This window comes from Hippoglossus stenolepis, chromosome 7 (assembly GCF_022539355.2).
Source record: "Hippoglossus stenolepis isolate QCI-W04-F060 chromosome 7, HSTE1.2, whole genome shotgun sequence".
NCBI lineage: Eukaryota > Metazoa > Chordata > Actinopteri > Pleuronectiformes > Pleuronectidae > Hippoglossus > Hippoglossus stenolepis.
Window position 1 is genome coordinate 24,320,274 of NC_061489.1, and position 17,253 is coordinate 24,337,526.

General features: G+C 41.2%; 1 protein-coding gene across 1 annotated transcript; it reads left to right on the top strand.

Moving 5' to 3' along the window:
• Nucleotides 1-9,676: 9,676 nt before the first annotated feature.
• lbx2 (ladybird homeobox 2) lies at nucleotides 9,677-12,176 on the top strand. The gene is made up of 2 exons (XM_035162339.2): nucleotides 9,677-10,431; nucleotides 11,008-12,176. Exons 1-2 carry the CDS (start codon nucleotides 10,107-10,109, stop codon nucleotides 11,463-11,465), a joined length of 783 nt encoding a protein of 260 aa, XP_035018230.1. The 5' UTR covers nucleotides 9,677-10,106; the 3' UTR covers nucleotides 11,466-12,176.
• The last annotated feature ends 5,077 nt before the right edge of the window (nucleotides 12,177-17,253 follow it).

The window sequence follows — 17,253 nt, forward strand, 5'->3', positions numbered from 1 at the left end:
CGGCTGCGACGGAGTGTGAACCTATTCTGAATATTTATGAACGCACGGCGACGGAGTAAGTTATGGACACGGATCGGGCCAAGACCTCGCTCAGTGTTTTCATTCCCTCTGTATTTATGCTTCCCGACATCTTTTTCCATTTCTATTTTTCCTGTTTTCTTCTCCATTAAAATACCTCAATGAAATAAGTCAGAAGAAAAAGTAAAAAGACAGTTTTCTAATAGGAAACGTATGGAGATGTCAGAGAATGAAAAAAGTCTTGTCACGTCCTTGTGTTTTTCACTAAATGTTCAGATTCAGCTTTATTCATCACTTCCACAACACATGTTACACAGATCAGGCTGCAGGTGACACATCATACATGTAATGTAAAAAATAGACCTGTGCTAAAGATCAGGAAAAGTCTTTGCACCATTTCATCTCTTGCAGGATGGGTTTCCTGAAAGAACAACAATTATTATTAGTTTTCTCATAATTATCGTGCATTTCAAAATAAATTCATCTTTAGCTTCTGACGTCAGCATTCAGCTCTAAAACAAAAGACAGGTTTGATCGTCTGGCTAAAGCTTTTACTTTTGAACTTCCTGCAGATTATTATGATTTGAATACTTGAGGAAGAAAAAAAGGAGGGAGGGAGCTTCTTCCAAGAGGAGAAACTTCAATTTAAATCTTGTGTGGAAATATAGATGGCAATAATAATGATTTAACAGCTGGCTAAAAACATCCCACCATGTTCCAGTGAGTGCTGCGCTGCACGTCGGCTGCGCTGCACGTAGTGTAACGGCTTATATTTCACCTATGTGGACGCGTTCATCATCCCGTGTAGTGCATCACAATTAAGGCCAAAATAGCTGCGGACGTGCCAGTAACTCTCTGTGTTTGTTTTATCCTGCTGAGGTGAGAGCAGGTTTCTGCACCGAGACAATTCCCCCTTTCACATTAAATCTTAATCAGCGAGATGTTTCATACAATTACTTTTAAGAAACGCAGCAGCGAGTCTCTGGCAGCCGTGTGCGAGTGGGAGTCACTGGGAGTCACTGGGAGAACAAATCTTCAGTCTGAATGAAGAATAACTGAGGAGTCGGACATCTCTGCTCTGTGTCTATTAATAGCATCTGAACATGCACTGAACATGCAGGAATCACACACAGGATAAAATAACAGTTTTCTACACCTTTCATGTAGTTTGCTTGGACTTGAAATGTAATAAATGGAATTTAGTTAAAAACGTTGACAACTCACCAAACCAACGAGCAGACCAGGATCAACTCATCATCGGACTCTGACGTTTTCCCACCACAGTCGTATCCTCTGAATATTGATAGAGTTTCACGTAAATCACCTTTAGCCTCAACTTTAAATAGAAGATAACACAAACTCAGTTCTCCATTAGCGTTAACTTTTTCATCTGGGACGAAGCGACGGGGCGATGACCACACTCACATCTATAACCTAGTTTGGAAATGACCTCACATCCGGATTAAAGGTCAAATGAGATGCATCTTAATATCTGGATCATACGTTTAGTCTGCCAACGGACACGTCGCACACTTCAGTAACAAGCAGTAAACACTGGACAGTGTCATCGAGCAGTGGCTGAAGATAATAATTTGTTTTTGCCTGTTTAGTACTTTGAAATCGGACAAAGATAAAATATGAACCTGCCTCTGATATATGTTCAACTTTCCGCTGACACTTTGTTGTGGTTGGAGAACCTCTGCTCCGGATGACGTCAGAATATGAATGTGATTTTAAGTAAAAGAACTCTTTGTGTTCTACGTTTGACCCGATGACATAAGTCTTCACTGTGAACGCGTTTCTGCGATATATTTATATACGTGTCTGTGGAGCCGCCAAACCATGACGTACAGGAACTCGAGACAGAAACGTACGCCTCCGCAAACGTTCTGACTCTGAGCCCAGGATACGTACTTATCCTAAATATTGTTTGACCTTCCCAGTGCCCGGCGATTACTCTCCTGTGAGTCCCCCTCCTCCTCCTCCTCTGCTTCTCTTTCCACACAGATTTTCTTTTGTTGCATTAATCCCACAGATCAGGTGGGTTTTGTCAACGTGTTAAACTTTAATACTTTGGGTCATTTATCTTTACGGCCGAACCCGGGGCCTGTCAGCGACCAGACGAGCTATTTCCTCATTTGGTTTGGGAGCAAAGTGGCGCAGGAGAGAGCGAAGGAGGAGGAGGAGGTGGTGATGGAGTGGAGTGAATGTGGGGGTGGTGGTGGTGGGGGTCTCTGCTCACCACTTAATGAAATCCTGATGTGAGGAGACTCGGTGGAGGGGTGATCTCCGAGGTCACGGCGCCCACACCATCTCCAGAAAGCGACGGCCCTCCAGAGAGGTGGCTTCACTTACTCATTTCTTTTTCTGGGGCTCGTAAAGAGCAGCCGACGACGTGGCCCTCATTACGCCTCCGGAGCGCCGCCGCGTCAGGGGCCGACCGGGCGCCCAAGTGGACAAGGATAGAATTGCAAGTGATTAATTTGGCCAGAGCTCCCCTGGAACGTGGTCGTGCTCACACAAGCATTTGTCTTCATTTGCCAAGATATGTGCAGTGACATGGGAAGATGGGCCCTCGGAGGCCGGACTGGAGTCTGTGATTCTGTTTTCTTTTCTCGATTTATGGTAAAAAAAAAGAGACTTTTGTAAACAAAATACTACGTGTTGGTTTGAGTGTGTCTGTCAGTTGTGTTTAAATGCTGCCAAAAATCAAAGCACTTTGTTGGCTGATTTCAGATTTAACCTCAAAAATACACATCCAGTAAAAAATATTTTTCCAATACTATTTATGACAGCTTTTTAGACTGAATTTATTATGAAATACATTTATATCTACTGCGATCTGTATATATTCTGTATTGCTGATACATCACGTGATTTATTCAAAGTGGATTGTGGGTATTTAAGATGGCGACTGACGAAGAACCCTGGTGCTCCGAACGTCACTGGTAAATGAGCTCTAGGTTTGTGGATTTTCTCTTTTTCAATCATTTCAGATTCAAACCTGTGGAACTAATGGATGAATAACGAGTGATAAAGTACATTTTGTTTTGTTGCTTGTGCAGAAGCTAGTGAGACGTCAGCGCTTTATTTTACTGGGGTAATTACAACATGTAAATACGAGTGGAGACGATTAAGCAGATTTTGTTATCGCTGATTTAAAAGTGTCAAATTCTTTCTTCACTGAAAGTCACATAATGTAATAAAATGAGAACATGATTTCTCTGCAACAGAACATAAACATTACATGAGTTAAATTTGTTGTAGTTGGAGTTTTATAACAGCAAAATGAGATTTGTCTGCGTATTATTAACCTCATGTATAGTGTGAGTTTGTCCGTACACAATAACATCACAATTATCCAGCAGTTTAGATTCTAAAAAACTGAAAATATGTCTGATAGTGTCTGAAATGTGCTGATTTTCATAGTATTGTGCAACATGTGATGTAGATAGAGACATTAACTCAGGATATTAGAGCGTCACACTCAGGCTTACTGGTGTAAAATAATATTAATTTAGCTAAAGTCAGAATAGTGTCCTCACTTTTCATGCAGACGAGATTCATCCTCGTGAGTCGACAGCAACAGTTTACACACATTTACACATTTTAATGCAAATATTACTAAATAGGCTATAAATTCAGATTTTTGTTGAAAATATCTAAAAAAGAAACTTCAGCTGCAGTTTTTATTTGTTACTGTCTGTGTGTATCTAAGGTCATGAATGTCTGAAGTCTGCTGGACACAGTGTTCATGTTGTGGTCACTTCTGATCACAGGGCAGCTCAGCAGCAGACTCCCATCATTAACTATAAATAGATTTGCCCATGTGCACTGTGTGTGTGTGTGTGTGTGTGTGCATGTGTGTGTGTAATTGTGAAATTGTGAATTTCAATCCCTCTAAAACTCGGTGGTAGTAATTTTGCCCAATAACAACAAATGATCCCCGAGCACCGAAACTAAGCCACTGATGCTGTAAAATTTAAAAAATGTAATATTTATAAAAAAAAATTAAATCCTTTTGCAAAAATAACAAAAATATCATTTTGCTTTTTCAATTTTACCTTTTTAAATAATGTTTGCAGGAAAAAATCAATGATAAAATAATGTTGTAATTACCCTTTAATTCACGTAAAAACACGAATGACACATCATAATAATGATTTGTATTTAGTTCGATGTCATTGGTCATTTTAGTGGCTCTTTCGGACGAGTTGGCTTTGGGCCACACACACACACACACACACACACACACACACACACACGTTATAACTCTAGTGTGTGGTATCAGATTCCACACCGTGCACCTCTGGTCAGGGCACTAATTACACAGTAATGAGGCTAATCAAGAGTCAAACAGGAGAAACATTCAGCCTTAGTGCTGTAATCCTGCTTTAAGCCTCCACATATCCTTCTTTATGATGTTAAATGGGCCCCGCTGGACCATTACAGAGGAACAAGGACGACCACAGTCCACTCGGGGGCGAAGGGGGGGGGGGTCTCAGGCTGTGGAACAAAAACTAAAAAAAACTGAATACACTCTACTGCAGTAGATTTGAGTTCAGAGGTGTTGGGGCTCAGAAACTCTGTTATTTATCTGTGAATCTGTGCAGATCTGAACCCCTGTGGTTTAGTTAGTGTCAGTCAGAGGCTTGAGGCCACAGAAACTCCACCAGATACTAGATACCATGACCTGGAGGACTGGGAATCTGCTCAGATATGTTACTAGAACAGATTCCAGACAAGCAGGCAACAAAACACGATCCCACAGATATCATCACTTCATTCATCTCTTCGATAAATGAGGGAAACTGTTGTTAAGTTCCATTTATCAGGCTGTTACCATAACAACATCATCATGGGGCCGGAAATAATATCAAGATCACGATTTTTTAACATCAGTTGATATCGATAATCGTCATGATTTATATTATTTATTTTAAGTTTAAAGACTGGTTGTCGTTTCTCTCTCTGTGTTTGCACAACGCACCAGTATTATATTGATTTATTTATGGTTTTATATATCGAGACATGGTTTGTAACGGAAGATGTTTGTTTTCAATGTTTTCTTTTATCTTTCTTCTTCTTTTTGTTTTGTTCTGTTTTATTCCAGTGGATGTTGTAAAGCACTTTGTAACCTTGTTTAGATAAGTGCAAAAATCTAAGTGTTATTATTAACTATTGAACTTTTGTTACATATTGTGATTGACAGCGATAATTAGTGATATTTCTTTGTTGCCCAGCCCTAACATGTTGTCATAGGCCGACATGATTGTGTTAATTTATTTACACACTGTTACACGTGTGTGTGAATCAACACTCACATGCTCATGTTAACAGTGGCTCCATTCATTGTGTTAAGTTGTGTAAGTACCTGCATTGTGAAGAGTGTCAGTCAGAGCTGAAAGAAAAAAATGGGTATTTTTCAAACAAAAACAACGACACATGAAACATTTCCTTGTTGAAGCATCTCAGATAAATTGCTATTTTTCTTTTGTCACATAGAAAAGTAAAGTGTGAGTGTTGGACTGTTAGTCTCATTAAAAACAAGCTATTTCTTCACTTTAGGATTCCATGAAATTCACATTTTATTGACCCGGCGAATGATGAATTGATTCATGAAGAAAAAATACAGCAGATTAGGTCAATAATAAAAGAAATGATAATAATAGCTGCAGCCCTGGTGTCAGACTTTAGCTCCAAGATACCAAACAAATGTTGATATAATTCTATATATATACTGTATATTCTATATTCTATAATTTGCAGAACCACAAATATAAAACAGAAAGGACATGTATAAGGCTACTGGTTCCACATTAGATGGATTTAATGATTCACACCTTCATCTCTTCAGAATCCAAACACAAGCTCCTCCACCTCGCAAAGGCCCACGTGTGACAGCTCCTGACACAGAAGAGGTCTGAGGAGGATGCTGATGTGATGCGAGGCCTCGACCAATCACAACTCGCTGCGTGGACCACGCATCAAGCCGCTGTGAGGATCAACACCTGTGCGTCTCGGGCCGAGGAGCGACGTGCGCCCGCAGCCGTGCGTTCGAGGACAGCAGCTCGGAGAGAACATGCGCCACGGGTGAGGCGAGCTGTCAAACACACCGAGGCTTTAGTAGGGTTTGATATGGGCCTGGTAATAGGCCACACGCACGCACACGCACACGGGTCAGGTGGGTTGATTTGGATGAAGGCCTCTTTACGCACGAGAGAACACAAAAAGACACAAATATCAAATGTGTAAATCTATTAATATTTATGTAATTTCAATTTATTGTGGCCTCAGAAGGATCAGATATTATCATCGTTCTTTGACGTCGTTTCTTTTATTATTAGAATTGTTATATTATTCTATCCAAGCTGTAAAAGTGAATTTAGAGGTTCCCACTGTCCGGCTCCAGGCCCCAGGTCCTTACGGACCGGACGCAGCAGCATCCAGCCGCTCGCGGTGTGTTTCAGTCGGCTTGTGAGAAGGGAAACAAACACCCACTGCGCCCCGAGCAGCCTCCTCCTGTATCGTGTTCTGCTGTGAGGCGTTTACAGCTGTTTTGTGTCATAATACAGGCCGACACGCTGCGCTGCGAGAGCTGCCGCTTCACAGCAGAGAGGAGACGCAACCTGCGCCACCGCCACGGCCTGGACACATCCACACAGATACACAACCCCAGAAGGAAGCCCGTATTCTGAAGGGATAGAAATCATCATCATATTTTAAAAAGATGACCTCAAATATTTGGGGAAATATTTTAAAAAGAAGCTGAAAACACGTTAATCCTGATTTAATTGTGAATTTGTCTTTATTCGTTTAAAAATAATAACAATAAAGTTTGAACAGATATTTGTAGTTTCTATCACCTGTATTTTCCATTGTGAGATTAATGTGACCTTGTAGTGTATTCAATTATTCTGTTGTATGTTTCCTGCTTCTTTTTTTTTTAAAGAGCACTGTGACAATTTCTATTTTTTGGAGTGAAAATGTTCTATTTTAGACAAAAATAACCAATGAAAGAATGTGCAAATATTAAATACTTGAGGTTTTCCCTGTGTTTCACGTTTTAAAGAATCGAAATTTAACAGAAAAATTAATCAAAAATGATTTTATTCTGTGCAAAACAAACGAGTCTTATCGATGCAGCTGCGTAATGAAGCTGTAACTGATTCCATTTTTATAAACTAATAGTATTATCATTATTCCAGTTGTGGTATTTGTCCCCAGCTTCCCCGGTGCAGGAGGACGAGGTGGACACAGTGATGTGAACACCTCCTGCTCGGAACACGGTGGATTAACGTGGTGATTAATGACGGAGACGATGACCTTTACCGGGAGGGCGACTCCACCTCGCTCTGATTCCATCGAGCTACACGACACGATTATTTAAAAGGTGACCAGTGGAATCCAGTGGAGAAGAAGTTTGATTAAAATTCAACCTCACACAGATAAATTTGGCCTTATAATAAATTTTTTAAAAACAATTCCCTCAGAGTAACGCGCTACTTTCTGGAGAGAGGATCTCGGGCAGCTGATTGGAGGTTAAACCAAAGCGAATCATCCAATTAAATCCCCCCCAGAAGAGGTGATTGATGATGTCAGCTGCTCTGCTTCTAATTAACGTTTAAATTAAGAAAGAAAAAAAAACTTTCAGGTCCAGATTCACTTCAGACCTTAAAGCCCAGTGAAGCGTGTTGTTTTTAAGGGGGGTCTCAGGGTTATTCACGCTCAAACTAAATTTGAGGGTTAATAATCTGCAGCAGGTCGGGTCACGGTGCAGCAGGGTTCCTTATCTTTCACAGGATTAAATTACCAGTGAAATAAAAAATAATCCTCACAGTGGTTTCCTCTTTCTCAGACCTGTGAGGAAGGTAAAGGCCTGAAAGGGAAAATTGGGGTGAAGGACAATAAAAATAAATAAAAATATTGTTCATAGATTTAGTTATTTTCATCAATCAACGAGTAGATAATATCTGAACTAATTTCTGTTGTTTCTATAAAACCAAACCACCGTATTTCTTTGAGTGCTCAATAATAACAATAATCAAACCATTGTATCCTGCATTTTAGACGTTTGAAGCTTGAAACTGATCTCATATCCAAGTCCTAAATGTCAGAGTTAATCAGAATCAGTGTGATATTAATAAGCTGCCTCAGCCTGAATGTTCTGCTACCTGCACTCCTCTAGAAAAACGCATGCACGCTCCTGTCCAAATCCCCAAACTGGATTTACTCCCGCAAACTGCTGCTCGTTATGGAGAAATATATATTCAAAGCAGCCACAAAGGGTGGACCTCCAAGGCAGCTAATAGAATTTCCTGCTGTTTTATAACTCTGTCCCTAAACCAATGTCACCATATGCTGCTGTTGGCACAGGAGTCTCCGCAGTGGCTTCGTGGGCGCCAGGTTTCATCCAAATGTGTCGGAATAATCTGATTGTGCTTCGACAAAAAAAATATTAAAAAAGGGCTACATTTGTACAGCGTTTGTTTTATTCAACCTCTGGCACGTGCAAGCAGCTGGCACGTAGATAAGCATTCAGCTGCAGGAATGTAAGAATATATACAGATAATTCAGGTAACGTATCAAGGGAAGCCTTTGTTCCATTTTGCGTAAACCTCTCCATTTGTTGTGGTATTTTTTATTTTATTTAATGACATTTTATTCAACCATTAAATATTTTTTACAGCTTTCTTTATTATTCTTTACTCTTATAAAAGGTAAAATGCACATTTCGTTCTGTCCACAGATCACGCGTCACCTCTAAAAAAGCATTAAAACGAATCTATGCCCATGTGGCACGAGCTGTCTGATGCGTTACATTTTTACAAGCTTAAAACAAAACAAGGTGTTTCCTCTGAGCGGACGTACCTGCGGCTCTGCTCGGTGTCCAACTCCATCCACTCCTGTCTCCCAACATCAATAAACTCCCCCCTCCCAGAAAAGAAAAATAAAAAATTTAAATTCACATCCTCCGTCCCTCAGAGTCTGAGCCACAGCTCGGCGTCACCTTTATTAGACGCTCGTTTCACGCTGGCGCATTAAATTACACTGGAACTCTGGGGTTTACCTGCAGGGTCATATTGACGCACGGATAAATTACCAAGAAAAAAAAGGACAGACGACAACAAACGGTGTGAACAAAGGAAGGACTATGAATAATATAAAACTAGTTCAGTCAAACAAATGAGTTCTTTAATCTCTGCCTTTAAATTATATAATTTTTGCAAAGACTATAATCCACCACCTGCCACGTGGAACAATGGATTAAACTGGATTATTTTTTCTGTCCATTTGTAAATATTTGTAAGTATTTTTTTAATAAACTTCAAAAATCACCTCCTTAAATGTGCTCATTGTGACTTTAAAGCCAAATCCCCGTGCAACACGGTGTCTAACGCGCACATTACGCATAAACGCCCTGTGCGTAATTACGCAGCTAAATGACTAAATGGATATCACGGCTGGAGACCATTGTTGGCTCGGTGTCCCTCCAAACTTTACCATAATGCTGCTGGCAGAATTCTAATGGGCATCAACTCTCCCTTTCTAGCAGAACAGACCAGCAGAGGGAAACAGATGCATAAACATTTCAGGGGCATCTTTCTCCTCGGCAGCAACAGACTCCTCCTATTCCCCACGTCCAATTAGTTATTATGGTCCGGCCCTTTAAGACGCAGCAGCGGGTCAGCAAGTAGTGTAGTGTTTCTCTAATTGAACTTCGCCCAATCAACAATAACTCGTTAGCAGTCGCTTTCTTTTTCTTGCTGCTCGCGACAGCTTTTTTCTCCTTGCAGGGATTCACCCCCTCCAGTCCGCTACTTCCTAAAGATCCACATGGAGCTTGGCAGAGGAACTGCGGATCTCTGAGGGGAACAGCTACAGAGCGGTTGCCGTTGCAACTCCGCCAGGAGCATGGTTGTTTTGGAGGAAAAGTCTCAGGCGAACTAAGTTGCAACATTCGGCTTTAAGAGGCAACATTTAGGGGAGTTGTTCGAGCGGCGGAGGACACACGTGTGGACGCGTAAAAACGACCATTTGAATGAAATAATCAACTTTGCGAAAGCAGCGATTGTTCGGGGACTGCGATGACCTCTAGTAAAGACATGAAGGCAGGTTCTGTGTTGCAGTCCAGCGGCGAGGAGAGGAGACGGGCTCCCCTGGACCAGCTGCCGCCGCCGGCCAACTCCAACAAGCCGCTGACGCCGTTCAGCATTGAGGATATCCTTAACAAACCGTCGGTAAAGAAGTCGGTGGCGAGTATCTGTCCGCCGAGAGTGCTGGAGAAAGTCTCGGGCTCTAACTCGGGGAGAAACGGGATCACCACTCCCTCCTCGCCGCTGTGCGCGCTGGAGGAGTTGGCCAGCAAAACGTTTAAGGGTCTGGAAGTCAGCGTGATCCAGGCAGCAGAAGGTAAAAACCCGTTTGCATGTCAAATACGTATTTTCAGAGAGATAGAGAAACTTTTAAAGCGTTTCTTGATGGAAGGAAGTCGCCACACTCACTGCGAGCTGGGCTTTGTTTTGACTTGTAGTGTGGGCATGCAAGGGCAGCTGCATGTGTGTGGAACGAAAAGGCAACATTTACGCATGAACCACAAACTGTGGCTAATACACCAGTTTGCATGGTGTCAAAGAGCCAATCAGCTGCTCGGAGAGCCACAGACTGACAGATAAAGCTAAATGGCTCATGCGTATTGTATATTTTGATCCACTGTAAAAAAAAAATTACCTAAAAATGCAGGTATTTGGTCAAATTCTTGGTTTATATTCTGAAAACAAATTCTCCGGTTGGATCCAGTAAATGCTATGATTTAGTCAAGTTCTTATAGAATGTTTTGTTGTTGTTATTTTATATTTTTGATTTAAGTTTGGGTGAAAGCCTGTGGAGCGAGGACAGGCCTCTGCTGCTGCTGTGGCTCGGGGTGGGGGGGCTGAATGTGGCCCTGGCGGTTGTCTCATTCCTCATGTGTGTGTTTTCTTCCCCAAGGTCGTGAGCATGTAAACGCCTTCGGCCAGAGGCAGACGTCGAAGAAGAGGAGAAAGTCGCGGACGGCCTTCACGAACCACCAGATCTACGAGCTGGAGAAGCGGTTCCTGTACCAGAAGTACCTCTCCCCGGCCGACCGCGACCAGATCGCGCAGCAGCTCGGGCTCTCCAACGCGCAGGTCATCACCTGGTTCCAGAACCGCCGGGCCAAGCTCAAGCGGGACCTGGAGGAGATGAAGGCGGACGTGGAGTCGCTAAAGAAGATCACGCCGCAGACGCTGCAGAAGCTCGTCACCATGGAAAACATTGACGACGCGCAGGGTGGCGGCCCCGAGTCCCCCAGTATCTCCCCGACCTCGCAAGGACACCGGGCCTTCCCCCAGTCGCCCTCCTCGTCCAGAGACCAAACCACGGATGAATTCTCGGAGGACGACGAGGAAATCGAGGTGGACGATTGACAGTCGCGTCTGGTTTTCATAAGCAACAGCAACAAAAAAAAGAATATTAAAAAAAAAAAGGGGGCATTTTTTTCTTCCCAAACTTTTGCACGGATACTGACAAAAAGGAGAATATCAACATTTCAGGAAAGTTTTTTTTCTCCTCTTCTTCTGTTTTTTCCTCCATTTTAATTTATTAATCGGACTTGTTCGTTTTTAAGTTTTCACCAACAGGAATATCTGCTCCACTCACACACTGACTTAACTGTTATGGTACAGGAAGACTTGAAAAGTGTGTAAACATCTTAATGTTTCTTTTTATTTTTTTTTGTGGAGGGGTGTGTGGAAAGTTGTGCAATTATTTTTTATTTTTTTGTTGTTTGCCATTTACGCGCATTCTTCTGTCTGGATCTGCCAAATATTTAAATGAACCCATCCCCCCCACCCCCCACCCCCCTTTTTTTGGGTTTGTCCCTGCACAGCTCGGGGTCGATGTCTCAGCACATCACACCTCAAGAGTAAAAAAAAAAAAAAATTCAGTCCTGAGCGAAACGTGTGTGAGAGCATGCGGGCCTGTGCGCTGCGCCGAGGACGCACCGCCGTCACCAGCGACTGCGAAACTTTTACGCGCCCCGAGTTCTGTACATAGATCAAACATCCTATGCGATAATTTTATTGTAACATTCTATTTAATCAGCATCTATGTAAATAAAGGTTATATGATATTTCAAAGAAGCTTTTTTTCCTGCGCTCATTACTCATAGAATTTAAGAATCCTAAAGTAGAAAGATGAGGGATTACGCACAGACGAGTCCGTATGATTATTGGGATTATTATGATTATAATATAAGAAAAGGGATTTTTAAAAAGACATTTTAAAGTTAAGGGAGGCCACTGTCGGTTGTTTTCTTTTCTTTAAGGGGATTTTACGTGTTTTATGTGGGTGTCATTGGGACCTAAAGGAATGTTAGACCACATACAGTCACTTTAATATTCAATTTGATTATTATAAGAGTGTAATAACCAGTGGATTTGTCCTCAGAGGTTAAACAAAACAGGGGCTTCCAGCCTGAAGCTCAGCTCTGCCTGGTTAAAAAAGTGGCTCCTGAATAATTGACCCCTGCTTTCAGCCTCCAAGTGCCATGACTTCAATTAGCAGCCGTCCGCTTTCTTTCTTCCCATTCTCTGCGCCGCCTTTCAATACATCTTGTCACAAGAAGGTCCGGGTCTGGCTGCGGTGTTAAGAGAAGCTCTCCTCCGCCCCTCACGCCATATGTTTTCTTCCTCCCTCTCTCTCTCTCTCTCTGCACGACCACTCGTCTTTTTAACACAACTAGTCGACATGATTGATTAGGTTAACCCGCCTCTGGCGCACATAAAACAGCCTCCACCGAGCCGTGGGCAATAATGGCACGCATCTGCCACTCTTCACCCGGGTTTGTTTGGAGAGAAGGGGAAAGAAAAAGAGAGGAGTCTCCCATGAATAGCAAATGGGTCCGTGTGATGATCCTAATGAATAAACCTCAATGGGGAGGCAGTGGAAATGCGACGTGCTGCTGCTGCTGCTCATCACTGACCATTTGTAGCAGGGATCAAGAGTTTGGTGTGTGTGTGTGTGTGTGTGTGTGTGTGTGTGTGTGTGTGTGTGTGTGTGTGTGTGTGTGAGCGAGAGACTAAACGATCAAATGTTATTTAATTCGAAATCAATTAGGACTTTTCACTGGTGTTCAATACAAACAAGAGGATTATAATGTGTTTAATTTATTTCCTATATTTCTATTAATTGCTTCCCCAGATTAATAAAATAAATATATATCGTTCACTAAAGTAATAACCACACATCATGCACTATTCTTTGAGAATTAAAAAGTTTAACAGCCATTAACTGAAGCAGTTGAGATTATAAAGTAGCTTAATTATAGGAGATAAATTGGGTAATTCACATTTTTCAGCTTTAAATGTTTTATTGAAAATAATAAAAATAATAATAATATTAAAAATAATTTCTATGGGGCAGAGGAAAGGTGATTCCTGTTTTTGGAGTAAATGTGGTGGCATTTGCATTTTTATAGTCTGATGTACTGCAGACTGCACTGTTCTGTATTTACACCTTAAACATGTTTAAAATAACAAAATTATTATTATAATAATAACTGATGATTAAAAGAAATTATAGGCATTTTTGTTTTTTCAAAATGAAGTGGAATCTAATTAAATGCCTACTTCAATTACTCTTTAAAAAATATTAAACTACAATTAAACTGAATATGAGAATGTGTGAGTAGAGTAGTAACTGCTGGAGCTGGAGATGTTTCTCCTGGTGAGACAGAGCAGGCTGGCGCTCACAATGGAAGCAATCGTGTGGAATCGTGGAGGTTGAAAAGTCAAGTAGGCCTTTTACTGTGGAGCCACTCAGGACTGGCAGGAGGAACAACACACAGGACGGAGCTTTAAATAAAGTCGGAGAACAAATGGGTTTAAGTCCTCGGCCCTAAACCTGCTGATAAAAGTGTAGGCGCTCATAAAGAAGAGCATCACTCTGTCTGAGACACACAGGACCCTTCTCTCATGGTGCCACCGTCTCTATCAACAGCAATGTGTTGTGTTACTTTAGGGGGGTTTTCATTTTAAAATGGAAGAATATATGGTATAGTGGTCAGTTTGAATATAATAACACATTATTATTATTATTATAGAAGCAGCCGATCAGTAGAATGTTCAACATTAAATTCAAAAGCTGGATTAAAATAATCACACTTTAGTGGCTGTTTGTCTGGTGCCACATTCACATGCACACGTCTCTATGTATTGTAATGAGGGAAATTAAAGCCCTAAAGGTGCAGAGAGAGAGAGAGAGAGAGAGAGAGAGACTAAACAAGAGCCCTAAAATCTTCATTTTGGGGATTTCTCCCCCATATCATCAAAGTGCCCTGCGGGGACGTGCTCAGGCTTTATCAGCCTGGATGTAATTTGTATGTGCCTGTGTGTATATGCTGCTGGTGTGCAGCTTGTCATGGAGGTTGTATTAATATTCATTTAGAAACATTGGCCACAGGGGCCTGATTTAAAAAGAAAAGGTTCATATTAACTTCCAGATATTATCAAGGTCATCGGGAAAATATATAAACACAATAGTTTGAGGAAAATAAGATTTAACAACAAATACCCTTCTTTTTGTTTAGTTAGTCCACTGCTGCCTTCTTCTTCCAGGTTATTAATCTGTGTGCACTAAAATTAAAAACATAAATTCCCCTGATAAAGATCTAAACTGCATTTCTAACCTTTGACCTTTAAGACACCTGAAGGCCCTGATGTCAGAAGGATTAAACACATTATCCAAATGTTAACAATCCACTATATTCACTGTGTTACTGTGTCTAAAAGCTCATTTCTTTACGACTGAGTAACGTGCAGCTGAAACGTTGAAAGTGATTCTGCTGCTACTTAGCGAGCGTGGACACAGAATAAGATACAAGGCTTGTGTACAGTCTGGTATCAGCTCCTGTCAGGTTACCAGTCTTTCCTTTCACTCACATCAAAGCTCAGCCCTCCTCCTCCTCCTCCTCCTCCTCCTCTGTCCTCGTGTCTGCAAAGAACCAAGTCTGCCACCTAGTGTCGACCTGGCAGCACTGTCTCTGACATCCGAGCCAAACAGACACATGGAGGCCTGCAGAGATAAAGAGGTCGAGGGATGGACACAGGATTGGGTTTGGTTTGAGTCTGGGGGTGGAAGAGAAATCCTCGTTAAGCCCCTCGCAGCAGAACGCAGCGTTTTCCATACGCTCTCCTCGGCAAGGCCTCTAAAACGTGCAATAAAATATCACCACAGTTAGTGTGTCACATAAACATTTAAAAGATGAGGCGGTATGCCAGCTGGCTTAGCTGCTTTTTTTTTTTTCATTTCGTAATGGCAAGAATGCTGCTTAAAGGGGCAGCGGTTTTACACATGACGCTGTGTTTACACATCATAAGGAGCCTGTGAACAGACACCGAATCGTCTGAGCGCCGGAGGGAGCTTTCTGAAATCCTGACAAGGGTTATCTCCAGCTGAGCTCGCAGTTCATAAATCTAGAGCAGAAAGCCCTGGTTTACAAACTGGGAGGACAGAGATCCAAAGATGTGGGCATTTGTTTGGCTTGCAGGGGTCTGATGAGAGATGCTATTGAGTTGCATTATTGGAAATGTGGGGCCCAGCATGTTTGAACTTTGGCACATACTGAAAAGGGAAAGTCAGGACTTGGACTGGGCTGCAAGAAAGTTTGGACTCTTGCAAGAATCCAAACTTTGTGGGAACACTTCATTTGACCTTCTAGAGGCATTTGCATGAACTTTTAAAATGCAGTTGTTATAATACTTTAATTTCACCAACAAAAAACTACAACTAGGTCTATAAACAGTAAATTACTACTGTCCATACAGAAGAAAGATCAGTCCTGTTAAAAGTTGAGGTTAAAGTGGTTTGTCACGTAAAAATGATTTACTCTGTGGATGATTTCATTAATTTACCATATTGAATCAAATGGAAATGAACAGGATGTTTAAATGTCAAAGGTTAAAACCAAACTGAAGTACAAAATATTGAAAACAAAATAAAGGATTGTATAAATATCTACTTTGACATAGAACTAAATCCTCACTATATAGTTTAATAGTTATATCATAAGCCATGATAAGTAATAAATAAACATGCATCTAGAAGAGTTCATCATATAAACATCTAAAAGAAATCTGCAACACATTCTAAAAAGTATGATTCAAGAGAAAGATAAGATTTGTTAAAACGTGCAGGAGGAGGTTCTGCAAAGCTGCTGTTAAAAGATCCACCATGTTTGAAACTCAGTGGAAGAAGTTTCAATGGTCTGATAAGAATACAAATCTAAATGTTTTTGAACATCAGTATTAAAATAGTGTGTCTGCTGTGACCACCTCCACCACATCACCGAGAAACCCACCACGAGGAGCCCGGCGGTGGCAACGAAAAATCTGCGAAGGCTCAGCAACCGGGGGAGAAGATTTATTTTAAAAAACAAGGCCGAGACATAGAGGCAGAGCCGGACGGAAATGGAACAAGGACGAGACAGAATCCGTGGCCGCAGTCAGGACTTTAAAATAACCGTTCACTCACAAACAGGACGGAGGCCGAGCACTTTGAGACGATGTGTCCAGAGGCATGAAGTGGAAACAGAAACATCCAGACTCGGGACTGGAGCTGCAGCCAGAGGGGATTCTACGACAGATGAACTTTTATACGATTAGGGAACATCGTCTTCCTGATTTATATCTGTGCTCCAGTGACGTCACTTTAAGAGTATTTACATATTCCTTTGATTTGTAGGAAAATGATGCATCTGAGATTTTAAATTGTAAATTAATTCAACATGAAAATCTACTATTACTTTAAAAAAAGGTTTCTGATCAAGTGCGAGTCTTTGCCTGAATTTAACATTTAAAAAGCAGATGAGCCTTTCAGACATTTCAGTATTTATATTTGACGATATTGACTTTTAATGAACTGTAAAATATAAAGCCTACATTAAATGTCTTTATCATAAGGGTTAGAAAACGATTAGTAATTATATCTGACAATAGATCAACTTTGCAGAGAAATATGCTGCATCAAAATAAGGAAACTACTGAGGTCATACAATTAAGTTAAAATTAAATGAAACTGCAATCAGTATAAACTTATAAAATATACATACTTATGTTAAAAGCGTGTGCTAATGTAAAATACACACACACAGCTTCTTTGCAGATGTAGATTAAAAATATATGTATATTTAAAAATCTTTAAGCAAGTGATTCAAAC

What these genes read in the sequence shown, in the direction of transcription:
- lbx2 (XM_035162339.2), top strand. Translation starts at nt 10,107, where the DNA reads ATGACCTCTAGTAAAGACATGAAGGCAGGTTCTGTGTTGCAGTCCAGC. An exon ending in CGTGATCCAGGCAGCAGAAG is followed by an intron (nt 10,432 to 11,007) that starts GTAAAAACCCGT and finishes TTCTTCCCCAAG; the next exon opens with GTCGTGAGCATGTAAACGCC.